General features: G+C 51.4%; 1 protein-coding gene across 6 annotated transcripts; it reads left to right on the top strand.

Annotated features, from left to right (window-relative positions):
• The first annotated feature begins 739 nt into the window (after window positions 1-739).
• PPCDC (phosphopantothenoylcysteine decarboxylase) lies at window positions 740-25615 on the top strand. Of its 6 annotated transcripts, none has more exons than XM_046009669.1 (7): window positions 740-770; window positions 3991-4141; window positions 5343-5551; window positions 19437-19532; window positions 20416-20544; window positions 24441-24609; window positions 25043-25615. In XM_046009669.1, the coding sequence occupies exons 3-7, from the start codon at window positions 5417-5419 to the stop codon at window positions 25126-25128; spliced, it is 615 nt and encodes a 204-aa protein (XP_045865625.1). In that variant the 5' UTR covers window positions 740-770; window positions 3991-4141; window positions 5343-5416; the 3' UTR covers window positions 25129-25615. The 6 variants fall into 6 exon arrangements, with proteins under 6 accessions (XP_045865625.1, XP_045865623.1, XP_045865622.1 ...); XM_046009667.1 differs by having other exon boundaries at window positions 760-898; XM_046009666.1 differs by lacking the exon at window positions 740-770 and adding an exon at window positions 779-864.
• The last annotated feature ends 438 nt before the right edge of the window (window positions 25616-26053 follow it).

Here is a 26053-nt window from a genome sequence, read left to right as displayed (position 1 = left end):
AGGATGAAGTAAAAGGCTGGATTAACAGGGGAGAAGTGGTTTGGTCCAGATGCAGACAAGGGCAAGGGTAGAACACAGAGGGCCCCCTCCTCAGCTCTCACTGATGGAGAATGGCAGCGGATTGAGCAGCCTCAGCACACAGAGCTTGTGGGGGTCTTGAAGCTGGATAATGAAGAAGGTGGTGAGGTGCACGCAGTATGCTTTCTGCTGCTTTTCCTTTGCCAACGTTGTGCCCTCCATTTGGAGATACTTCAGCTAAGCTTATGGCCATACTTCAAGATTCACCTTGATTGCCTCCTCTGAGAGGGCTTCCCTGCCTCTAGTTATTTGGACCTTCTGATTGTTTCTGGAGGATCTTATTCTATAATTTCCTGTCCCCCTGCTTGTCTGAACAGCAGGGACATTGATTTAGCTCCATATTCTGTGCACTTAAAACAGGAGAGGTTCTGCAAATGTTCAGTATAAAGTGCCCCAATGATGAGCAGTGTGTCTGTGTGGGATGAGGGTGTGGGGTGAGGAGGTCAGGCAATTAGGCCAGACCCAGAAGAGGGCACCAGCACTGCTAAGAACAGCAACCGGATGTTCGCGGTAGTATTCTCTCCACTGGACTACAACGACCAGAGGCCGAGAAATAGACTACAGCTCCCAGAAGGCTGCGCGACACGTAGGCAGTCGGGCGCCCTCGCGAAACTACGTGGTAGGCGGAAACAGTGGGAAGGGCAGCGGAGGTATCGCGATGTTTGGGGCCGCCCTAGACGGGTCAGGCGTGGGTGAGGAATCTAAGGGTACTCGGAGGCTGTGTCCTTTCCGCCCGGCGGTAGGGAGACGCTGGGAACTTCGCTGACTGTCGGTCCGCGACTGTTTGTGCGTGACCTTCCTTTGGCCCGCGCGCGCGCATGTATGTGTGTGAAGGCTGTGGGTCCGCGGGAGTGTATGACCTCAGTTTCTATCTCTAACCATGAAGCTCAGCTCGCCACTGGGGTTGGCGGCTGTGTCTGTGTGGGGAGTATCGAGGCTTTGGGACTGTACTTACCTACTTGCCGGCACATTTGGGACCTCCTCCTGGCTCGAGTTTGGAGTAGGGGATTTGTACCTGTGTTCCCACCCCTGATTTGTGCTGCACTGCGACTGTTCAGTGCCGTTTAAACTAGTTTAAAAGGTGGCCCCATCAGTTTCCCTTATTTTTAAAATTGGTAAGATAGAAAAAGGAAAGCCTTGGTATGTTAGAATTATATCCCCTAGATCCGCCTAAAAGTGCTCATGGTTTTTAAAATTAGAATGAGGCTAAATTTTGCCAAAGAAAAACTTCCTACTGTCCTTTAAAGGCCTGTACCAGATGACAGGCAGGAGAGATTGCTATAGTTGGGGAACTGGTGAATGTCTTGGAAGCAGGGTTTTCCCCCCACATCTCTGGCAGTGGCTGTAACTAGCTTGCTAGTAGGCTGTGTGTGTGAGACTATAATACTTAGTTAATATATGATATATAGCAATATAACAATATATTACTATATAATATGTTATATACAACATATATTAATGTGATACAGAAATATACAATATATACTATATATAATAAAAATATATACCCTATAGTATATGTATATATCCTCAACATGTGGACTTGAGGAGTGCCTAAATGGGATTACAGAAGCTGCAGAGTCAAACATGCCTGCCTCTAGTGATAGAGAAGAGCGGTTTTAACAGAATTCCAAGGGCTTGAGCTCTCCTGAGTTCATTGCCTTACCTTGGGGACAGGGATTTAAAGTGCCCTATGGCCTTTTAATATCTTTGGATTGGGGAGCAGGGTGACATTTTGGGGAACTAGAAGTTGCTCATTATTAGGGGGGCAGAGTAGAGTGCGTGGACTGTTGGGAGATAGGGCCAGAACAAAAGCCAGGAGTGAGGGGTTTTGACATTAAGTTGAAGATTATAATCTCTTAATGGATCCTGGATCCCTGTTCCCCCAGCCTTCCATGTTTGGTTCTGCTTTGTTCTAGGCCTCAGACCCTCGCTGTTCCTGTGTTGGGCAGTGTTTGTACTGTCTGGCTGTTTTTTAGCTCTAGTTCTGTGAGGCTCCACATATTCCCCTATTGTGACTGGCAGGTATTCCTGAAACCTTTACTTAACTCTGCCTGCCCTAATTAAACTCAGCAGAGGAGACTTACACATCACAAGCTTGTCATAAGCAAGCTCTGGCTCTGCCTTTTTTTTTTTTTTTTTTTTGAGAAGGAGAGCAAGAGAGTGTGCATGAGCAGCAGGAGGAGGGGCAGAGAGAGAATCTTAAGGAGACTTCATGCTCTGCATGTAGCCTGATGCAGGGCTCGACGTGGCGCTCAATCTCATGACCCTGGGATCGTGACCTGAGCTGAAACCAAGAGTCCCACACTTAACCTTCTGAGCCACCTAGGTATCACTGTCTGGTCCTGTCTTTCTAAGGGATAGAGAACCTTCCATTTTTCTGGTTGTGGCTTACCAGCATGACCGATGTCCTGGGAGCTTGAGGCTCAGTAATCATAGCCTTCAGGCCTTATAACCTCTCTGTGATAACTCTTTGTACTCAGGAGTTCCTAGGAGTCTAGCAAAGCCCAGAAAAATCAGGCACTGTCTTTGGCTACCTTGGCTGTGCAAGTAGGTGGTTCTAACAGGAACTGGCTAGAGTAACAGACTTACTAGTTTGGGATTTGATCTTTTTTGAGAATGAACATAAAGACTGCTAGCTATCACACTTCACAAGACTGTTAGGTTGAACCAATTTGACCTTGCTTTCAAATGTTGGTTAAATTATCCACTTTCTGGTATTCAAATACTTCTTCCCCTACTCCCAACACTCAACCCACACACACTTTTCTCTGAAGGTAGGTAGGCTTTCTTCCTTATTGGTCCTTAGAAAGTACTCAGCAGGCTAAGTTGTAAATCTTGGGCTATACCACCCAGTGTGTGGGGTAGTAATTGAAACCTCCAACATGGCTTAATGCCATAATTTTTTTTTTAAGATTTATGTATTAGAGTATGAACAGGGAGGAGCAGAGGGAGAGGAAGAGAGAGAATCCTCAAGCAGACTCCCTGCTGAGTGTGGAGTCCCTACTCAGGGCTCAATCCCAGGACCCTGAAATCATGCCCTGAGCTGAAATCAAGAATTGGCTGCTGAATCAACTGAGCCACCTAGGCGCCCTGTTCCCTTGTTCCCTTGATTTAACTGATGGCTTTCAGTAACCTGTTTGTTAAGAATGATATCAGCTTGATGTAGAGGAGGTTTATGGGCTGCAGAGATGAAGTTCAGCCTCTGGTTTGGCAGAAGTCTCCCTGTCCTGGCACCAGTGAGCTGGGGTGGGACGGGTTCGGGGTTTGAGCTTTAGCAGGTAAGCTTCCCCAGAGAGTCAAGAATGCCTCCATCGCTTCCTGAGGGTGCTCATCAGCATGCTGATCTGGGAAGGGGCTGGCTGATAGGCCCTCTAGACCTTGCCATGTGCTGAAACAGGCTACCCAAGCCCTGGAGTAGACTTGTTTTTGGTTTGGGCAAGCAAGGCCCTGGCTGAGGCCCTGATTTAGAGCAGAGACTAAAACAGAGCTAGCAAATGGAACTTCGGGGGAGTCTTGCTCTAGGGAACTCGTCTGTGCTTAACTCCTGCTGATTAATCCCTGGGTCTGCGCCTCTGGGAGATCTTTGTGGGCAAGGGCTCATGTAGGTGTGTGCCTGAGGCTTGAGGGCAGATACTGGGCAAAGAGGCCCTCAGGAACCAAGGAGCCTCTGGTGTGAAGAGGAAGCCCCTGTGGGTGTGCAGCCTCGGAGGTAGTCACTGGGTGATTGAGATAACTTCCTCCTTGACGTTTGCCTTGGTTTCCCCTCCTACTGTTGATTCTGCCCATTTTGAGTCATTTCGCAGGACTCTTGTACAGAGAGCCCTTACCTCTGTCTTTCATACATTGACTTAGAAGTTTCTATTGGAAGGAGCTTCAGAGATCACCTGGTCTTACCTCTGTATTTTTCAGATGAAGAGACAGGTCCAGGGAGGGAAGTACCGTGGGCCAAGGTCACACACCAGCTCAGGAGCACAACGATGGACGGGGTCCAGGGCTCCTGATGTACCAGCTGGGCTTCTGTGCCAGTGTCCTGTGCCCCACGCCCACCCTGCTTCAGAAGGTACAGTTCATTATTCCTCCAGCAGTGGTTCGGGACCTACCAGGTGCCTGGCTGTTGGTGATTAGACCTGGTCACACATTCAGGGAGCTTGCTGGTGGCAGTGGTGGTGGTGGGGAAGTGGAGAGGGAGAGGCAAGGAAACATGGAAGAAATGGAATCACTAATTATTACCAGGCAGGTGCATCCCAGAGAAAAGCCTATCTCAAGTGATTTCGGGTGTGACTCCTGTCTTCTCAACTCATCTGCAGATTCCCCAAAGGCAGTGGTGTGTCTTGAACAATTCCTTTGCCCAGTGCTAGATGTAATTGGCCCTCAGTGATTGTTGCTGATGGAGTGGGCACGTTTTGCTGGCCCAGCTTGCAGAGTGTAGGTGTTGGTGTGTCCATCAGCTGTATTATCTGGGGCACTCACTCCTAGCAACATCTGAGGGCCAGAGGGAAAAAAACCAAGCAGCTGGTCTCACAGGAGTGGCCAACATCCCCTTTATGCTTGTTTCATCCTGGGCTTAGATTTGTAGAGTGGTGTCCAGTTTGATCTCCAGGGATGGGGACAAAGAGGCAAATGTCTCCACTCTCCGGATCATCCGAGTCTTCCTGTTGCTTTGGGTTTCCCACCTCTCAGGCGTCCCTGAACCCATGCCATTGTGCTACTCCCTTCAGTCAGTCCTGCGTCCTCCCATCTCCACCTTAGGGCCCCCTCCACACTTGGCACCAGCACTACCTTTCTAAAATGAAAACTTACCTTGGCCCTCACCACCCTTCACACTGCCCTTGACCTGATTGCAACCTTACCTTCTGCCACCCCCTACCTCCCATCAAACTTTAGCCTTACTCCTAAGCCTTGTTTTCCTTGTTCCCCAAACTTGCCACTCTCCTTAGGCCTCTTCACCTTTGTGAGATTTTTCCTTCTTGCATGGTTATTTCCTTCTTTCTCTGGGAAACGTACTGGTCCTTCAGGACCCAAGCTGTCCTTGTTCGGGTCTCTGACTTCCTCAGACGGTTAATCCTGGGCAGCCACAGCCCCCAGTAAAGACCTTCCTCACAGCACTGGGCCGAATTACACAGTACCTGACCTCATCAAATCATGTAATCCCAGCCACTGGGGCTGCTCACCCCTCAGTAACCCCAGCATCTGGCCCAGGGTCCTCAGGACAGTTTGGTTGAACATACGAGTGAAGTGGGTGCCCCTTACTCTGCTTTTAGATTTTAAGTCCTGACAGAGCCTTGTGGAGGCCCGTCCTGGCAGGCTCCTGGGATTTGAAGCCATTATATCCCACATGGAATCCAGTGCCTCGTGTCCAGCTGCTGCACCCTTGGTGAAGAAACAGTTCCATGTTCTCGTGGGTGTCACTGGGAGCGTTGCAGCCCTGAAATTGCCTCTTCTGGTGTCTAGGCTTTTGGACATTCCTGGCGTGAGTATGCTTATTAGCCAGTATGGCAGTCTGATGGTAGAGAGCTTCTGCTCCTGGGGCTGGCCATTTTTATGCAGTGCACGGGGTTTTTTTTTTGTTAATGATGGTGTTTTTGGAAGCCCTCCATGTGCATTAGTGTGTAGTAGGGGAGGCAGGAGACAGTCCAGTATAACTGGGAGCTAGATGAGAGGGTGTGGACAGTGTGAGGGGAGACTGGGAAAGGAACACTTTGCTGAATGGAGGGTTTGGGTTCCCATATGCTGACCCTGGTTCCCTGAGATACTGGTGTGGGAAAAGGCCGGCTGGAGACATGGAACACATTTGTAGTGTCCCCTTGCTGCCTTGGGTGCCCCACCCCCACTTCATCTTGAACACTGTGGCTCTGTTCTCCCTCCTTGTTAGATACGATGGCTGTCCTGTCTGCCTAGATGCACTGGAATGTCAGGGGTACCCTGTTGCCTGCAGCTCTGGTTTCAGATTGCTCCTTCAGGTGTTCAGAGATGCTAGGGGGCACCACAGTATATTGGGGGTGAGGGAAACCTCCATTTTGATCAGTTTTATATATTTATATATATATATGTGTGTGTATATATATATGTGTGTGTATATATATATTTATTTATTTATTTTAAAGATTTTATTTATTTATTTGACAGAGATCATGAGTAGGCAGAGAGGCAGACAGAGAGAGGGGGAAGCAGGCTCCCCGCCGAGCAGAGAGCCCGATTGGGGGTTTGATCCCAGGACACTGGGATCCTGACCTGAGCTGAAGGCAGAGGCCCAACCCACTGAGCCACCCAGGCGCCCCTATATATATTTTTATATATTGAGGTCCTGGGGCAGATTTTTCTTCGGGAAAAGTTCAAGGCTTTAAACAATGTGAAAGCCAGCAGGTACTGACCTCATTTCCTTGTCTGGTCTCCAAAGTCTGTTGAACTCCCACTGCCTACACTCCACTCTAATGGCCCTTGCTTTGGCCTGGCCCCTGCCAGGCTATGCTCTTGTCCTATTCCTCTGCCTCTCTAAATTCTGCACAAACACTTTACAGGAAAACCTTCCTGGCTTGCTTCAGCCCATGTGGCATTGTTCCCTTCCTTTTAAAACTCATTTGATGAGGGGCACCTGGCTGTCTCGGTAGAGCATGCGACTCTTGAGCTCCAGGTTGTGAGTTTGAGCCCCACACTGCACATAGAATTTACTTAAATAAATAAAATACTTTTAAAACACCCAACTCATTTGATTTTTTTTTTTTTTAAAGAATTTATGTGTTTGTGAGAGAGAGAGCTCAGAGGGAGAGTGAGAAGGAAAAGCAGATTCCCTGTTGAGCAGAGAGGTTGAATTAGGGCTCAATCCCAGGACTCCCAGGATGCTGAGATCATGACCTGAGTCAACGGCAGAGGCTTAACCCACCGAGCCACCCAGTCACCCTCATTTGGTGTATTAAAGAAAAACCTGAGATGGGCCGTAAGGTGGTAAAAACAGGGTTTATTCAGAAAAACTATCACAATAAGGGAAAGAGACCTCAGCAGAGAACTGGGCTTGATTCCAAATACAACAGGGAAAAGTCGGGGTTTATAGGCAAGGAGCAGGTTGAGGGCAGTGGATGGAAAGTTACTAAGAGGAAGTATCAGGAGTAAGGAGGGTTCTGGCTAACTGTCCTGACAGGATTCTTGGTGCAGGCAGGCCAAGGTGACCCATCATCACGTGGGGGTTGTTGAGGAGCCCCGTGAGATACCCAGGCTGATCAGATAGCGAGAGGGGGGGATTCTGTCCAAACCTGCTTAACAGGAATCTTGCTCTTAAGGATCAGGCCCCAGGATGAGCCTAGTCAAAAAAATGGTGCAGAGGAGCCTGAGCAGAGTTTGGTCTGGGAGAAAATCTTGAACAGGGTATGGGGAATCTTAGGTTGGCTTTGACATTGCTCGTGCTGTTGCACATTACTTTCATGGAGTGCATTGCTGGGGCCCAGGCTGCGCTTTTCCTTGTTATCTGTGCACCACCTTATGTGGTTGCACAGGTGCTTGTACCCAGTATGTCCAGCAGGGGGCAGTACTCCCTTGCAGATGACCAAGGCAGGGCTAAGGGCAGGAGGGAGCAATCTTTTTTCCCCCCCCTCTTACTTTCCCCAAACTTCTAGTGAGAAAGTCAGCCCTTCAGCCTACCCCTCATACTGCAACAAGCAATGAAGTAGGCAGCCAGGGATGCCACTAGGCCAGAAGGGGGGAAGGAGGTGAGTCTCGTGCTGCTGGGGTAGCCTGGTCCCTCTCCCCCGCAGGCCCAGAACTGTTGGTAGGAGCTGGCTCCCTAGACCCTTGAGAGCAGCGGGAGGCCCGGAGGCCTGGAAGGGCTTCTTGCAGCAGTGACAGCCTCTGCCCCCTTGGGAGGGAGGGAGCCATGCAGTTCCCTTTTCCCATAGCCCCAGAGCAAGTGAATTTCCGGACTGGGGGCGGGTGGGGGCAGGGTGTCCTATCCCAGGAAACAGATGGGCAGCCTCAGAGCTGGGGGAAATGGCAACTCCCCCATTTCCTGCCTCCTGTGCAGCCGCATTTACAGGGGTGTGAGGAGGCTCTCCAGCCCACCTCAGGCCCTGGCCTTCTGAGGGGGACAGGCCTTGTCTGGAACAGGAACTTGGCTCTCCCTCTCTGGCTGGAGTCAGTCTGAAAGTCAGGCAGCCAGAAGGGCACTGACCTAGGAGGGAGAACTTGGAGCCTGCTTTTCTAATTTAAAATAAAGGTGATTACTGCCACCCATCCCCTCAGGCTCTTGTCCGGGCTTGGGGAGGGGACACAAAGTTTGTCTTCCTGTGCCAGTAGCTAGGCACGGCTCCTGGCGCACAGAAACACTTGCCAGTGTTTGTTTCCTGTCCTTCACTCTCTCCTTTCCCCTTATCATGTCCTTTGGGCCAGCCACATGGGGAGGGGAAGGGGTTGTTGGGGTTGGCGAGACAGCCCATGTTGGGAGAGCTGTGGGAGCCACAGTCCATCTGCTCCTGTGGAGGGGCCCGCTGCCCTCTCACTTCTTGGCCGGCTCATCCTGCAGGTAGAATGATTCTCCAAGGAGCCTGGGTTTGCTTGGTAGAGTCCTTGTGAGGTGCTGGCAACCAGAGGGGGATCCTTGCTTGGCCCCATGCCGTGGCCTCCCCACACTCCTTGATGGTACTGATCTCCCCATTGCCCTCTTTTTCTGGGTCACCCGCAGGAGCAGTCTTTGTCCCTTGGAATGGTCCTTCTCAGCTGTTTGCCTCCATCATGGAATCACATGCTCAGGACTTTTTCTGAGCTCCTGAGGCATTTCTAGATTTGGACCCGCAGACGTGCAGCTGAAGGCTGGGCCCCGGGGAGCTGGGTGATGCCACAGATCTGGCCCATAACTGCAGGTGTACCTCATCTTACCGTGCTCTGCAGATACTGAGGTTTCTTACAGAGCGAAGATTTGTGCCAACCCCGTGTCAAGCAAGTCTCTTGGTGCCATTTTTCCAGTAGCATTTGCTCATTTGTGTCATTTTTTGGTCATTCTCCTAATATTTCAAATTATTTGGTGATTTGTTAATGGCCATCTGTGATCAGTGATTACGACTTGCTGAAGGTTCAGATGACGGTTATCCCTTTTTTAAATTTTAGCAATAAACTATTTTTATTTTTATTAATTTTTGTTTATTTTAGGGAGGTGGGGAGGGGCAGAGGGAGAGAGAATCTCAGGACCTGGGGAGCTGGATCTCACGACCCTGAGATCCAAGATCGCCACCCAGAGTGGGATGTTCAACCGACTGCACCACCGAGGTGCCCCACAATAAACCACTTTTAATTATTAAGATATGGTCAGAAGTGGGGGAGGGAGAGTGAAGAGTCCTCCAGCCTGAGAAGGCACTTTGAGACTGAAAAGTGAGCCGCTCCAGCTCCATACCGTTACAGGGATTTATTCAGGGGAGCTTGCTGAGGAGTGGGAGGGCAGGCAGGCTGGCTGGATGGCTGGTTGACGGTGCAGGTGCCGTGCGGCTCTTCTCTGCCAAATTGGGACCTCAGTCTATAGCCTTTATGGAGTGAAGGGCATGGGGAGGTCAACGAGTCCTTCTCTAGTGTGGTGCCGTCTGTGCACCCCTTCAGGGAAGGTCAGAAAAAACCTTCCTGCATTCTGGTGAGGCAGACGTTACCCACCACAGGGCCTGAAACATGCTGTCTGGAGGGAGGGCATTGCTCGGGCATGAACACGGTGGAGAGTCCGGTATGGGGTCTGTGTTGTCGGCACCCCTCCAGGTACGTGTGCTGCTTTCTTCAGACAGAATGCTCTTGCGCATGTGAGAGACTACAGTATGGTGCAGTATGGTACAGTATGACTTTTTTTTTTTTTTTTAAGATTTTATTTATTTATTTGACAGACAGAGATCACAAGTAGGCAGAGAGGCAGGCAGAGAGAGAGAGAAGAGGAAGCAGGCTGTCCGCAGAGCAGAGAGCCCGATGCGGGGCTCGATCCCAGAACCCTGGTATCATGACCTGAGCTAAAGGCAGAGGCCTTAACCCACTGAGCCACCCAGGTGCCCCTGGTACAGTATGACTTTTATACGTGCTGGGAAACCAAAGAACTTACTTGGCTGCTTTTATTGTGATATGTGTTTCATTGTAGTGGTCTGGAACCAGACTCGCAATGTCCCAAGGTAGGCCTCTATTCCTGACTCACTGGTGTGTCCAGGCATCCCAGGACAGCCGCTGGCTAGAGCCAGGCCAGGAAGACTGTGGAGGGCTGCAGGAGAGGGGTAGATGTGTCCTCGTGATTCACATGCCAGCAGGTGGGCAGAGTGGCCACAGCCAAGAATCCTGGGACGCTTTCTGTAGTGGGGGGAGTTTGCTATTGGGGACCCGCTGTACCTCAAGAGAGGCATCTGAGCATAGAGGATTTCTCATGCCGGGATTCTGGGCGACTCAGGTCGTCTTTATGGCCTTGGTCTTCTTTGCCCTGCAGGGAAGTGGGGGTGGAGGTGGGGAGGGTACTAAAATAACCCTTCTCCACGGCCTATTCTGGCACTAGTGGTCGAAGATTCTAGATGCGAGGCCAAAAGGAATAGGTCCTGAAGGCATCCTGAGAGAAGGTCCTGGGATGCAGGAGCATCAGGGCGTTTGCAGTTCCACAGTTGTCATGGCACTGGGGGGCAGTTCCGTCTGGGCACCCTCTCACTTTGGGGGAGAAGACACCTCGCTAGCTTTTTTCCCTGGCAGGGGTCGGCAGGGGTACGCCAGCCAGGGATTTCTAAAAGATGGAGAGAGTCTCCCATCTGGGGAGCTGGCAGGACAAGGTTAAGCTTCTTTCTTCTTTCTTTTTTTAAAAGATTTTGTTTATTTGTTGGAGATAGGGAGAGAGTGCAGGAGCAGGGGGAGGAACAGAGGGAGAAGGAGAAGCAGATTCCATGATGAGCAGGTGGTGGTGGGGAGCTCGATCCCAGGACCTTGAGATCATGACCTGAGCTGAAGACAGACACTTAACCAACAGAGCCACTGATGCACCCCAAAGGTTAATTTCTAGAATGCCTGTCAGGACATTCACCGCAGTCAAGGGTGAGGGAAAGAAGGTTCCACTCATATGCAATATGAAGTAAATTCGGCTTCTCTGGAGGACCATTTGGCAATGTCTGGAGAGAGAGAAAGTGTTCGTAGCTCTTGATTCACCCATAGGTTTGATTCCTGTAGGGCACAGAGATTCACCGTGTGTGTGGGGATGTTCATGGTAGCATTGCTTAGTGTTTCAAAACAAAACCAAAACTGGAAATAAAATGTCCAAGGATAAAGAGCACTCCGGTGCAGTTTGGGTCCAGCCTTGTAAAGGATTAAGGCGGTGATTCAGAAGGGCTGGATCTTGGTGTTGGTGCAGTACAGTCCTCAAGATAGAGATGAAATGGGCCTGGGACAGGAGTTGGCAAACCGGGGCCCACAGGCCAACTCTGGTCTCTTTACCTGCTTTTGTATGGTCTGTGAACCAAGAATGCTTTTTACATTTTTAAGTGGTTGAACAATTAAAAACAGTATTTGGAGACACATAAAATTATGTGACATTCAAATTTCAGTGTCCATACGTTTTTGCTGGAACACCGCCCCATGGTTATCTTTGTATTGCCTAGGACTGCGGTCTCGCTACTACAGAGTCGAGTAGTTGTGTCAAAACTGAAAATAGTATCTGGTCCTTTAGAGAAAAAGTATGCTGACCGCTGGCATATTGAATGGTTCCTTTTATATGTTCACATATCTGAGTTGCTGCCCGCACATTTTCCTCTGGAGGTAGTCACCTTTGCGTGGGAAAGGAGGGTGAGAAGGGAGACTTGGATTTTGTATCATTCTGTTCAATCTTCATTTTTTAATCTCTGTGTGTATTTATTTTTAAAGTCAGTGGGACTCTTGTTGGTGGGAAAATCATGGAACATTCTTTGTAACTTTATGCTTTTTTTTTTTCTTTTTTTTTTTAATGCTCACTGAGAAAAGGAAGCAGGAGAAACAAGGCCTGGTTTGAGGTTTTCCTCTCTTTCTGGGCAGGGGCTACCTGCCTGCCCTGTGGTCCTGTTGTGGAAACTAGTCTGTTCAGCAGTGCTGCTCTGAGGCATTTACTTAGGTTTCTGCTGGTTTGGCCAGCCCCTTCAGTCCCTGGCCAGCACCTCCAGGGAGTGAGCTCTGTATTCTGCCTTTCGAGTTCCATTCTTGAGAATTTTCTCTATCTGGGGAAGGGCATAGAGGGATTGGCAGCTCAGTCCAATTGCCAGCTCAAACTGTAGAGACCAGAACACTAGCTCCCCCAGGAGGCCCACTGGGAGGCTGATGGAGAATGGTTTTCCCCACAGAGCCTGGTGGGAAAGGGCAAGAGGGCTGGGACGGCATAGTGAGCTGGATGGGCCCCTTGAAGGCCTCGTGGTTTAAATGTCTCATGGCTCAGATGAGGAAACCAGGGCCAAAGAGGAAGAGGGATTTGCCCAAGACCTGCCACCCTCACTCCGCTAGCCAGTGAGCTGGCAGAACTGGTGCTTGGGGCCAGGTTTCTTGACTCCTGTCAGCAAGTAAACTTGAGGAGCTGGGATCTGGAGCATAGGCATTTTGTGTTCAAGCTCACCATGGTTGTGAGGATGAGAATTCCCAGGACACTGTGGTCTCTTACCTGGTCCACCTTGCTTCACGGTCAAGGTCATATATACCGCACCTACTTGTCAGACTGAGTCCTTGCTGAGGGGAGCGCTTGTATCCTACCAGCTGTGATCCCCATGTATATGTAGGCTCAGTAAATGTTTGACAAGTCAAGACATCGGGCACCTGGATGGCTTAGTCAGTTAAGCATCTGCCTTCGGCTGAGGTCATGGTCTCAGGGTCCCGGGATCGAGTCCTGTGGGGGCCTCCCTGCTCAGCAGGATGTCTGCTTCTCTGCTTCCCTCTGCCACTCCCCCCTGTGCCCCCCATGTGCTGTCTCTCTCTCTCAAACAAAGAAATAAAATTTAAACATTATGAGCTGGAACATTATGAGTTGGGACACCCACTCAGTCAACCAGAACCCCTCAGGAATTCGTTAATGAGGCCTCCTCCTCCACAGCTCCCCACCCTATGTGCTCACTCCTCTGGGCACCAAGAGTCCTTTTTCCTAGAGTATACCCACCACCCCCAAGCTCAGGTTCGTGCCAGCATCTGGGCTGGCTCCCAGGCTCTGGGCACGGCCACTGTCAACACTGGTCAGCTTAGTGTCAGAGGCCTCTGCTGTGTATGCTAGCCCAGAGGCCTGAGTCACCAGAGCTCCAGGTTCCTTGCCCTGTGGCAGTGCAAAGCACGGCGGGTGCTTCCTCTTTGGAATCCTCCGCAGCCCCTTGTGATGTTGTCATCTCCTGCCCTACTGGAAACACCTGCTCTTTTTGGGCCACTCAGATGGAAGTTCCAGCTGTGTCTCTCCTTTCCTTATATATGCTAGAACTGTGCTATCAGATAACACAGTAGTCATAGCCACATTTAAATTTAAATTATTAAAATTAAATTAAACCAAAATTTCAGTCCCTCAGTCACATTAGTCACACCTCAGGTGTTCAGTAGCCACATGTGGCAAGTGGCTGCTGCACTGAGCGGCACAGATGTGACACGTTTCTGTCACTGCAGAGTTCTGGTGGATAGTCCAGTAGAGAACTGGTTCTCACCTCGGGCAGCTTTGTGTCCCAGGGGACATTGGACTATGTTCAGGAACGTTTTTGGTTGTCAAATTTGGGCAGCGGTGCTACTGGGTCCTGGTGATAGTAGTTAGAGGCCAGAGATAGGGTTGGAGGGGGAAGTTCAGGCCATGGGCTTTGTCTCATCTGATGGCTATGAAAGTGCTTCTCCCCAAGTCCCTTTGGTTGTCTGCCCCAGAAGCAGCCTGGGCCAGACTAGGCTTGACAGTAGATGCGGAGGTATCACTCCCAAATCTGTTTTCAGATTTGGAAGTGATACCTTCAGCAGAGAAAAGGAAATGAGACTTGCCAACTGGTTTCTGGAAGGAACCACTATAAATGCCAGGCCAGATGCAGACAGCTTATATGATAAGGTCTGGCCAAGCCTTGGTCATGTCACACAAAGAAGTTCAGGTTTTAAATATTAGATATTAAAAACTTGGCAGGGGTCTCACCAGGGGACCAAGCACAGAGCTGCCTTTCAGGAACTCTCCAGTGTGTGGGAGCTTATTTTAATCCCAGCCCTGTTTCTGTCAGGACCCATGAGGGGTATAAGAAAGCCAAGGCGGGTTCCTGCCCTTAGAGTTTTCTGCCCTGACAGGGCCCTTTGGCATTTGCTAGGGAAAGGTCAGGATAAATGAATAAGTAGTCTTTTTTTTTTTTTTTTCTTTTTAAGTATATGTGCTACCAAAGCAAGCACTCCTTTTTTTTTTTTTTAAAGTGTGTGCAAACCCAGGGCCTAGTCCTTGGCTCCCAGGACATTTGGCAGAGTGAATGAAAATGAAAGAACAAAGCCCATAGGGCTGATGAATTAGATCAAGTGACATCCCTCTAAAACCAGAAAAACGGGCTTGGGCCTGCTGGACAGCACGAGGGTCCAGTCACTGCCAAGAAGAGGTAGCTGCTTCAGTGGGGTCAGGGGACGGGCATCAGGAAGGATTGGCTCATCACATACTCTTCACATTACTCTTGAGGTAAAGACATTGGCCCCAGGAAGCTCCCTGACATTGACTGTGTAACCTGGGAGGGTAGCCAGAGAAGAATGGACTTAAGGAGTCTAAGGGGAAAAGCTCAGAGGGAAGAGTTCAAGCAGGGGCCCCAGGTGGGAGGCTCACCTGGATCTGTGGTTTGAACTCCCTAGGGGCTGGGGGAGGCTCAGGCCATGAGGGGGATGCAGGCAGAGGTGAGAGGGAGGAGGGCCATTACCAAACTGGGAATATTTTTGACTAGCCCTAGGCATAGTCCTTTAGAGAACTGACAGGCAGTTTGGAATTCGGGAAAGCAGGGGAACTAGATCTTCAGGAAGTAGCTTTCAAGATTTCAGAATAGAGGATGAACTGGAATATTCTTTTTTTTTTTTTTTAAGATTTTATTTTTATGATAGAGCATTCATAAGCAGGCAGAGTGGCAGGGAGAGGGAGAAGCAGGTTCCCCGCTGAGCAGGGAGCCTGATGTGCAACTCGATTCCAGGACCCTGGGATCATGACCTGAGCTGAAGCAGACGCTTAACTGACGGAGTCACCCAGGCACCCCTGAACTGGGATATACTTTTTTTTTTTAAAGATTAATATTTATTTATCTGAGAGAGAGAGAGACAGAGAGAGACAGAGCTTGAAAGGGGGGAGGGTCAGAGGGAGAAGCAGACTTCCCACTGAGCAGGGAGCCCCATTCGGGGCTCGATCTTGGGACTGCAGGATCATGACCTGAGCCAAAGGTGGTTTCTTAACCAACTGAGCCACCCAGTGCCCCTGAACTGGGATATTCTTTTTTTTTAAATGTATTTGACAGCAAGAGAGGGAATACAAGCAGGAGGAGTGGGAGAGGGAGAAGCAGGCTTCCTGCTGAGCAGGAAGCCTGCTGTGGGGCTCGATCCCATGACCTGAGCCGAAGGCAGATGTTTAACCTACTGAACCACCCAGGTGCCCCTGAACTGAGATATTGTTCAGGGTAGTTGGGAAGCTCTTAGAGACGAAAGATAGCAGTCCCCATGAGGAAGAGAAAGCAGTGTCCAGAGACCGATGTGTCTACCTGGGAAGCTCTCTGTTGAAGGAGATTGGGAAACAGTTAAATGGAAAGGAGGACATGTAGCTAAAAATGGAGGTAAGAGCATGGCCCAGAGGCCACCCAGAGTGAGCTGAAGCTTGCCCTGAAACTCAGGATGACCAAGGGCTGTTACATACATTTGGGAAAGGAACAAGGGTTATGTCCCATTTTGTTTCCGCCATTTGAGCTTGAAAAAGCAGGACAAATGGTGATAGAAGGGACTTGAACCCAAGTTGGGTGGCTCATCTCCTGGGCAGATTTCTGTCTGGTTGGTGGCCTGCAAGATGATTGGGAAATAGCAGAGGGCCTGGGAGCTAGAGATGACAAATGTCCATTTATCAAAAGGGCAAATTACCATATACAGGGTCTGTGAACACTTAGAAAAGCTCTTAGAAACTGGTAGTCACTGGGGTTTGATCAGGCTCATTGGGAACAAGGCCTAACAATTTCAGGGTTTGTTTTTGTTCTTGGGTTTTTTTTGGACATCAAAGTACTTCTTGGGAGCGCCTGGGTGACTCAATTGGTTAAGCATCTGTCTTCAGCTTAGGTCATGATCCCAAAGTCTTAGGATTGAGGCCCGAGTTGGGCTCCCTGCTCAGTGGGAAGCCTGCTTCTCCCTCTGCTTCTCCTTCTCCCTCCTGCCTGTGTTCCCTCTCTCGCTGTCTCTTTCTCTGTCAAATAGATAAAAATCTTTAAAAAAAAAAAAAAAAAAGTAGTTCAGGGTTGAGGTGAGGCCCTTATAGAGTCTTAGGATCTGGACCATCTGATGGTGATGTCAGCATGTTAAGCCCTGAAAGATCCCACTTTGGAAGGGTTTGTTCTTGATTCCTTCCCACCTCTCACCCCCACCCCCATGGACCTTAGGGAAGAGCTCTGCTCTTGACTTTGTTTTGTTCATGATTTGGTCCATTTCTCAGAGTGGGGGCAGAGGGCTCCTGATGGTGGTGTTGGCTAAGAGCGGGACTGAGATCTTAGGAACTCTCTGTGGGCCACGTCCAGAAGGCAGAATTTACCAGGGAAGTGTGACAGACTGCAGTTGGGACCAGAAAAGTAGCTGTGCAGTTACAGGCTGGGGTTTGCGGCCTAGCAATGTGGTGAGGAACTCTTTCGAGCTTGCTGATTGCAGACCCCGTATATGTCAGCAGAGGGTGTGGCCTCCGGAAGAGGTGGTGTGGGCTCAGGCTCCACAGACAGACACTCAGCTGGTACCAGGGACATGACGCTCTGGTTCCCTGATCCTGACCAAATGGCACTAGAAAGGCAGAAGAGAGGGCTCCTGTCTCGACCTCTTTATTTCTGGGAGATTCCATTCCATTTCTTCTCTTTCTTTTTAAAAAGATTTTATGTATTTATTTGACAGACACAGTGAGAGAGGGAACACAAGCAGGGGAATGGGAAAGGGAAAAGCAGGCTTCCCTCTGAGCAGGGAGCCCGAGGCAGGGCTGGATCCCAGGACCCTGCGATCATGACCTGAGCTGAAGGCAGGCACTTAATGACTGAGCCACCAGGCACCCCCCTGTTTTTTCTTTAAAACTTTTTATTTTTTTTTTAAGATTTTATTTATTTGACAGACAGAGATCACAAGTAGGCAGAGAGGCAGGCAGAGAGAGAGGGGAAGCAGGCTCCCCGCTGAGCAGAGAACTTGATTCGGGACTTGATCCTAGGACCCTGGGATCATGACCTGAGCCGAAGGCAGAGGCTTTAACCCACTGAGCCACCCAGGTGCCCCACCCCACTGTTTTTTCTTAACGTTTTATTTTTAAGTAATCTCTACATCCAGCGTGGGGCTTGAACTCATAACCCCCAAGATCAAGAGTCACATGCTCTACTGACTGACCAGCCAGGTGCCCCAGTATATCCTTTTGTTTTAAATGTGTCTTTTTAGACACCTTTTGATATGATTGAGGGTTTTAAAAAATCCAGTATGAGAGTCTGAATTTTGATCAGGGAATTTAACTCATATATATTACCGTAATAACTATTATGTTAGGACTTAGCTTCTGCTGTCTTAATGCCATCTCATATACTTGTCATGTGTTCTCTCTGCTCCTTTTTTCCCTTTCCGATCCTTTATTATGTAGCTTGAGTTTTCTGCTGGTTTGAGAGTTACCTATTCTTCTGGTTACCTCTAACTTACCATTCCCCTGTCTTACCTTGTCACTGTTTTGTATCTTGAGAGTCTCAGGACTACCCTGCCTCCCTCTTTTCCCTGCCTGTGCTGGTCCTGTGTCATCTCCAGGCCTGGGTTCTGTGGAGAGAAGGCAGCCCTGTTCATCCGCCATCTTGTTCAGAGCTGTCCTGGAGGGGCCTCCAGTGCTCAGTGAGGGTTTGGTTTAAATGACCTTTAAAAAGGTCACTGAGGGGTTGGTAGATTCTAAGGGAAAGTGAGAGAGAGGGGACCTGTCTGAGAGCTCTCCAGTGGAGCTGGGACCTTCTGAAGTACCACATTTTGCTGCTCCGAGACGTCTGCTTCTGAGCCCCAGCTTCGCTCTTACATGCTGTGTGGAATGCTGTCATTGTTGCAGGACGGGCAGGACACAGATGAGGAGGGGGCCTCAGTGAGACGATAGGGAGGGATGGGGCTACTGGGTGTTGTCATGGGCATGCCCCATCCCAAGAGGTAGCCATGACGCAACACTGCCATTATCAAGGAGGAATACGGGCTCCAGAGTACCGGAGTTTTCGTTTTTCAAGAGAAACCAGGAAATTGGATTTTCTTTGTGAAATCTCCCTATCTGTATATATTGGCTCAAAAATGTTTATAACCTCATGCGGGCCACGCAGCATGTCTGCAGGCTGGATCTGGCCTACGTGCCACACGGGATTCCTGTTCCAGCCATCTGATGAGTCTGTCCTTGTCATCCTTGACTCTTCCATCTCCTGGATAAATGTCCCCTAGAGATGTGATTTTCTACGCCCTTCCCCTCCCAGCCACTTCTTCAGAGCTCTTTACTCTGCCAGCATGTTGGATTAACATGGCACTTTACAAACGATGGCAACTGGTTAGTGCTGTCCGGACTATGGTGCGCTATTTCTCACAGCCGTCTGGTCTGCCAGGCGCCTTAACCATTCCCCTGTTTGCATTATGAATTACTTGTGACTGAGGAGAGTGTGAGAGTAAACGTCATTCTTGCCCCACGAGTGTAGGGTGGACGGGTTTGGTTTTCCTCGAGTCTGTCTGCAGCTAGAGCCCACGAGGCCTTGTTCCTAGAAGTCCGAGAAGGGACTCTGCCTTGTGTTCTCGCTGGGGTATGGAGGCAGAGACCGTGTGCCAGGCCCCAGCTGCCCAGTGCCTTGGCCTGCAGAGGGCAGGGTTGCTGTGTGGATTAGAGCTCAGGACCTGTTAGCCTTTTGGGGGTGGCCCTTCTTTGCCCTGCATTCCTTCCTGTCTGCCTCTGCCTCTCTGAGTGCTGAGTGGCAGGAGCCTGCAGCTTTATATGCACTGGGCAGTTGGTGACTCATTCCTCAGCAGCCCCTCAGATAGGGAAGTGAAACGGCCACATCTGGTGGGGGCTGACCTTTGGGTGACATCGGAAGTAGCTATGCAAACATGGGGCTCACTGCCGAGGAGGGAGAAGTCTTTTCCACAGCACTTGCCTGGCCTGGCCCCATGTGGCCTCCAGGCCGGTGGCTCTGGTAACAGTTTCCTTTCCCTCTCCCTCCCCGTCTCCATTTTTCTCTCGGTGACAGCTGGAAGTAGCAGTGGTCACAACTGAGAGAGCCAAACATTTCTACAGCCCCCAGGACATTCCTGTCCCTCTCTACAGCGACGCTGATGAATGGGAGGTCAGTGCATGGAGGCCCCAGGGCCGAGTTCCCTCGTGTTTCTACCAACAGGGCAGGAGGGTCCACCCCACAGCCTGTGGTCCTGGAGGCCAGAGCAGACGGGCCAGGCTCACGTCAGTGGTCGGGGCCCTCTGGGCAGAGGCGATGAGGAAAACATCTGTCTAGCTTCTGGCCTGCGGGAGGCCCGACGTCTCCTCCCACCCCAGGCCGAGTTCAGCCCTGGCCCTGGGCCTCAGGTTGAGTGTCCTTGTACTTATCTGGGCTGATGAAACCACAGAGGAGCTCTGTTCCCACCACCCTTGTCCACGTGGCTCCCAGTGTCAGGGCTGTCGAGAGTGCCTTGCTTCCCACGGCCACAGGATTCTGCCTCTGCTCTCCCGCAGAGGGCCAGGCACCGCCGGCTCACCAGACATCGAGTGTGGGCCTCACAGGGGTGTCCTGCCAGGCATTTTTAAACATTCTCAGCCTAGAACATTTCTGGCTGGCCTGTCTTCTCCACCCCACCCCCTCCATTCTCGCCGCCCCAGAGCCCTTCCCCTGGCTTGGACAACCCAAGCATCCGCCTCAAGCAGACAGGCCAGGAGTTCCCTGCCAGATGTCAGTTCTCTTGAAAACCAAACCATAAAGGGAATAGCTTGGAGAGACAAGGGGCGTTTGTTTCCTCGGGCCTGGTTTCTCTCAGGCTGTTGGCTCCACAGCCAGTGCTCCCCAGCATAGCTGTGAGAGGGAACAGCAGTAGACTTGGGCAGGGCTTGCCCAGGTGGTTGCCCTTGGTTTCCCATTCAAGTTTCTACCTGGACTTGTTGCCCCCCACCCCCAATCTTTCTCCCTCTGCGCCGAGAGAGTAGCCAGCTTAATGACCCCATTTCCTTCCCTCTGCCAGATGTGGAAGTGCCGATCCGACCCTGTTCTCCACATTGACCTGCGGAGGTGGGCCGACCTCATGCTGGTGGCTCCTCTTGATGCCAACACCCTGGGGAAGGTGGCCAGTGGCATATGTGACAACTTGCTTGTGAGTGACTCTGCCTTCCTCCCTCCCTGGGCCTCACTGCTGGTTTGCTGAGCTGTAGATGGCCTTTGTATGGGGTTCTTGCCTTGCAGTTCTTCTTATGGTGGGCTGATTTGCCCAGAACACTGTCCCCCTGGACTCTCTCCCCTCCACCTGGTGTCAGCTGTGTTCCGGCCAGTGGGCAGTTGGATGGCCTCAGCTTGTGTGTGCTCACTGAGGGCGTCTACCTCTCACCTGCCCCTTGGTGATCAGCTCTTCTCCCTTTGTCCCTCATTTACGGGCTGCCCTCGATGTGCTCTTCCATTGGTCTCCCTGCCCAGCCCTGCGCCCGTCCCACTTGGCCCTCTCTTCTCCCCAGGATCTGGATATCCACATGGGGAATCTGATAAGATGTTTACTTCCTCATGGATCTCTTGTGCACACTTATCTCTCCTGTAGCATTGGCCACAAGGCAGAAATGTGGTTTTCCTGTGTGTTAGGGAAAGCTTAGAGGGGAAGGGAGAAGAAAGGCTGGATGAGAGGAGCCAGCTGATGCTGGTGGTGGAGAGGAACAGAAGTCCAGCTGCACAGAGTGGGGATTGTCATCGGCCTGAGGGACATCCAGGAAGCCGTTGTCCTAAAAGCCCTGTTTATATGATCCTCCTGGGAAGAACTAGGTGTGTGATCTCTCTCCTCCCTCCTCTCCATTATTACCCCACTTCCCTCATGCACTGAGAGGTTCCCTAACATGAACTGGACCCCATGAGGGGGGACACACAGGACATGGGGCTCCCAGTTTGGAAGGAAAAGGCTTTTGGTTACGCACGCAGGTGAGAAGGGAGTGTGCTCTGGTGACCCCAAGTGGTGCTTTGACAGTGGGCACGGCTGGGCATATAGTAAGTGTTCAGTAAGTATTTACTGTATGTAGGAGGTCATCGGTCACTTTGGCAAAGAACAAGGAGATTTTCAGAGTTCAGTAGAATAAAGAAGCGAATAGTGAAGCTGGGTCAAAATGTTGGGGGGTCCGATAAGAGGTTAGTCTCCTTAAATGCTTATTGATGAGTGTGTAAGGCACTTCTCGAAGAATCCGCTCGTGATTGAAGCGTCATTTGAATAAGAGCCCAGGGTGACCAGAAGAAGAGTGACACACATTCTGCAGCCAGGAGCAGGGGTAGGGGCTTCCCAGTGGGGCTGGTGCATGGCTGACCAGGCAGTTGGAGCAGGGAGGCTCCTGGCCGCTTTCATCTTTGCAGGCCTGAGTGATGTGTGCCCTGCACCATCTCAGCAGGTCTGCAGGCCCCACTGGCCAGTCAGCAGCCGCTGATGCGATGAAGTACACTGACCTCTAGGAGGTGTGCTCCAGGCTGGACTGGCTCTCGGAGGGCTCCTTTCTTCGCCTGCAAAGCTTTGCTTCCCTTTTTCCTTCAAAGCTGCCCCCTGCTCCATGAAATCTTCAGGGTTCTCTCTTCCTGAGTTGGCTGAGCAGTGTTATATGTTCCTAGGACCAGTCTCCAGGCCATTTGCCTCAAAAGATTTCACTTGAAGGCACACATATTTCAAGGAATTACAAATCCCATGGTTTATTTTATTTTATTTTTAAAAAATGTTATGTATTTGAGAGACAGTGAGTGAAAGAGAACAGGAGCGAGGGGAGGGGCAGAGAGTGAGGGAGAAGCAGACTCCTCCCTGAATGGGAGCCCAATGTGGAGCTCGATCCCGGGACCATAGGATCATGACCTGAGCCGAAGGCAGACACTTAACCAACTGAGCCACCCAGACACCCCTCTCATAAAGTTTAAACTGTCATCCTTGCTCTATGGCTCTGTCCTCAATCAAAGATGTTTTGTCCTTTTATCCCTGAAAACATCGCCGTGCTGCCCCCTTCCATCAGATCCCCTTTCTAGTGTCTAGAACCTGGGGTACCAGTAGAGCAGCGTGCTAGGTGTGAACCTGTGTGCCAGGCCTCTGGGCCCTTGGCCTGGGTGAGGTGTCTCTCCAGCCAGCCTTCTGGCCTGCTTGGGCCCTGGTCCCTTCTTTGTGCTAAATAGCCAAGCAGAAGGCTTCCTGGCTGGCTCAGCTGGTAGAGCGTGCAGCTCCTGATCTCAGAGTCATGAGTTTGAGCCCCACATTTGGTGTGGAGATTACTAAAAAAAAAAAAAAAAAAAAAAAAATCAAGCAGAACCAGAAAGAGGAGTGACTTCCCTGGGTCTCCAATCTAGCTGGACGCTTGTCTCAATCGGGGATCTAGGCCTTCTCTCTGCCCAGGCAGCTTCCCAGGAGCAGAGCTCGAGGTACTGACTGAGCAGAGCACTGACCAAACATATGTGACCGTGGGAACTGATGCCTCCCCTCATCCCTCCTGCTGCCGGAGGTTCAGACGAGCTGTGGTTTGTCCGGGAAGGGCTGAGCTGCAAGGTGAGGTGGGAAGAGCTAGAGAGACATGGAGGTATTGGGTTTGTCCTCCTCTGGTTGTTGGTGTGCTTTGCTTTGAAGACGCTTAGAAGCCCCAAGCCAGCCCACACTCCACACGCAAAGGGGCTCCTCTAGGTAAGTTCGTTTTATAGAAGCGGCAGGTGGCACAGGGCCAAGAGGAAGTGGGACTGAAACTGTCCACTCAGCCTGGTTGCCACATTGAGAGGACTTGGTGGGAAACAGACGCTGGTATCTGGGACTGCACAAGCAGCCAGGTCCTGAGGCTCCGGGCCATCCCACTTCCTTCCTGTCCCTAGGAGAGGGCCAGGGCACCGAAAGGGGCAGGCATTGGCTCGGTCCTGCTCATAGCATTGTTTTCTGAACTCCCCCGCCCCTTCCCACATGGGCTGCACTTCAGGGAAGGGGTGTGCTGACTCTTGTCTCCCCAAGGGGCCCACAGCTGGGGAGGGGTACCAGAGCAGTCAGAGCACAGGGGAGCACCTTCCTGGGGGGCCCCGGGGCTTATTTCTGCCCCAGGCAGCCCCTGGCCCAGGGAGCCTTTGCCTATAGGAGTAATAGGAGCTACTGTCTCGGGAGCCTGTCTTTGATGCCAGGCCCTGCATGAAGAGTTTTAAGCATTTCCAGCCTCTGTCCTCACAACCACATAGTGAGGGGGGCTTTTGCAGAGAGGAGGCTAAGACTCCCGACCTTAAATTACTCCTCCAAGTTCTCGTGGCTTGAAGTGAGAGTAGATAGCACAGTCAGGATTCGAACCCAGGTCTATGTGATTTGGCAACCCACTGAGCGGGCGGGTCCCTCTCACCGCTCCTCTGGTGTGTGACTTGGTGGGATGGCCTGGAACTCCGAAGGTAATGAGGCTGTGTGGGATGGTGGCAGATCCCACGGGGTGGCGTGCAGAGCTCCATGCCTTGGATCGTCTCCATGGGACCTTGGGGAGTGCAGCTTTCCCGTCCAGGACCCGGAGCAGCTTCCTTACAGGGTCATGGTGAAGTGCGTGGGGTATTGCGTAGGAGAGGATTTTTGTCATGTGAAGGTGTTCTCACTGCCCAGCTTTAGTTGGCCTCAAAGTAGATCTGGTGTTGGGGTGGATGGGCACCAGCCAGTGAGTAGTCTGGGCCTTTGCTTTGGGGGTAACTGCTCCCCGGTCTGGCTTCTGTCTGGGAGGTGTGTCCCACAGTGGAGAAGCCTTGTGCTTTGGCTCAGAGAGAGCGTTCTGCACAGGAGTGGGGGTCTGCGTGGAGGTGGCTGGGCTGCTGCGAGGATTGGTGGAGGACCTTCTCTGTGTCAGGCCCTGTGCCAGCATCCATGGGGAGGTGGAGAGGCTGAGGAGACACGAGATTGGGGGACACGGACGAGTCTCACCCAGTCATCCCCAGCCCACGGCTGGCTGTTACCCAGAGGACGGTGGGTGGGATTGGGAGTGCTGGGGAGGGGTGGCAGGCAGAGCAGCAGGCACCCGCCTGCCACACCCTGGCCCTTCTCCACAGACCTGTGTCATCCGAGCCTGGGACTGCCGCAAACCCCTGCTCTTCTGCCCGGCGATGAACACCGTCATGTGGGAGCATCCCATCACTGCTCAGCAGCTGGGCCAGCTCAAGGCCTTCGGCTATGTTGAGATACCTTGTGTGGCCAAGAAGTTGGTGTGCGGAGACCAAGGTGCGCACCTGGCCAGGCTCGTAGGCCCTCCCTGTGGCCCTGGGTCGCAGAAGGGCTCAGCTCTGGGGTCACATCTGGGTCGGCATCGCAGTCTGTTGTGACCTCGGGAAGAACTGTTCTCTGGGCTCAGTTTTCTTGTTTGGGAAATGGAAGTCATAATTCCTCTCAGACTTGGGAGAATTAAATGAGATGTCAGGTGCCTGGTGTCCCTGGCACACAGCCCGTGTGCGGTTCTAGCCGGCTACTGTGACTTCCTGGGGCCTGACCTGGGGGGTGCCTCAGAAGGGATTAGATGGGTCTGGCTCCTGCAGACATGGTCCTGGCCTTCTATCATTGGGCTTTGGGTGGAGCACTCAGGGGAGCCTTGAGCAGGGTGGCTGGGGGCTGGGCCCCTGCCTCAGTCTGCAGGCCATAGCAGATCCTTACTCCCTAGGTCTGGGGGCCATGGCCGAGGTGGGCACCATTGTGGACAAAGTGAAAGAAGTCCTATTCCAGCATGGTGGCTATCAGCAGAGTTGAACCCAGGATTTCTGTCATGTGTATCCCTCTGCACTCAGCGTGTTTTCAGGCCAAGTTTATGAAGAAGGTGGACGTTGGCATAATACGGTGAAGACTCCTGTGTTACTGGGGGGTCTGGCCTGGGCCTGCTCCAGAGCCTCCCTGGGGGTCTGACTGGCCTCAGGTTCAATGAGACCAAAGGCCTAGGCCCAACTTCTTTCCAGCTGAGAGATGCCTGGTTTCCAGAACCCTCCTTACCTTTCCCTGGGATTGGCACAGCAGGCTACTGTACGTCCCTGTGCTCTGGGAGGGGGGCTGAGGGATGACAGAGAAACCGTGATATTCCCTGGTGCCTGGGAGTTGCTTCAGCTCCTTGGTGGGCTGCTGGGGCACCGTGCAGTCAGGGCAGCCTATGATTGGCAAGACACTGAGATTCTCCATAAACTATGCGGTGAGATCGGTGGGGCGAGGGGGTTGCCGACTGGGGAATAAAGAGTGACCTTTAGGAGTCTGTGTCCTTCCTTTACCTCTGTCTGTGGTCTTAGAGATCAGGGGCATTGCTTGGTGTGGCTGGGGAAGGGTCAGGGCTGACAGCTGACTGGCGTCTTCCTGCCAATCTCATATGGGCGGTTGAGGGATCAGAAGCCCGACAGACCCTAGTTGAAATCCTAGCTCTGCCATGTGCTAGCAGTGGGACCATGGCTCAGGGCTCAGCCTTTCTGACTCTGGCTTTCTGCATCTCGGTTATCCTGCCCTCATGGAGTTGAGAGGATTAAATGAGGTTATGTGTACAAGATACCCACCTCCCTGCCTCTTATATAGTAAATGTCAACTAAAGGGAAGTTAAAGCCAAATACGTATCATACCAGTGAGCTTTGCTAACATTTACTGAAACAGATCATCTCATTTTGGGAGAAGTAAAATCCCCAGCCCTAAGCTAACGGGG

The sequence above is a fragment of the Meles meles genome, chromosome 6, assembly GCF_922984935.1.
Source record: "Meles meles chromosome 6, mMelMel3.1 paternal haplotype, whole genome shotgun sequence".
NCBI classification, from domain to species: Eukaryota; Metazoa; Chordata; class Mammalia; order Carnivora; family Mustelidae; genus Meles; species Meles meles.
This window is presented reverse-complemented; position numbering and strand designations above follow the sequence as displayed.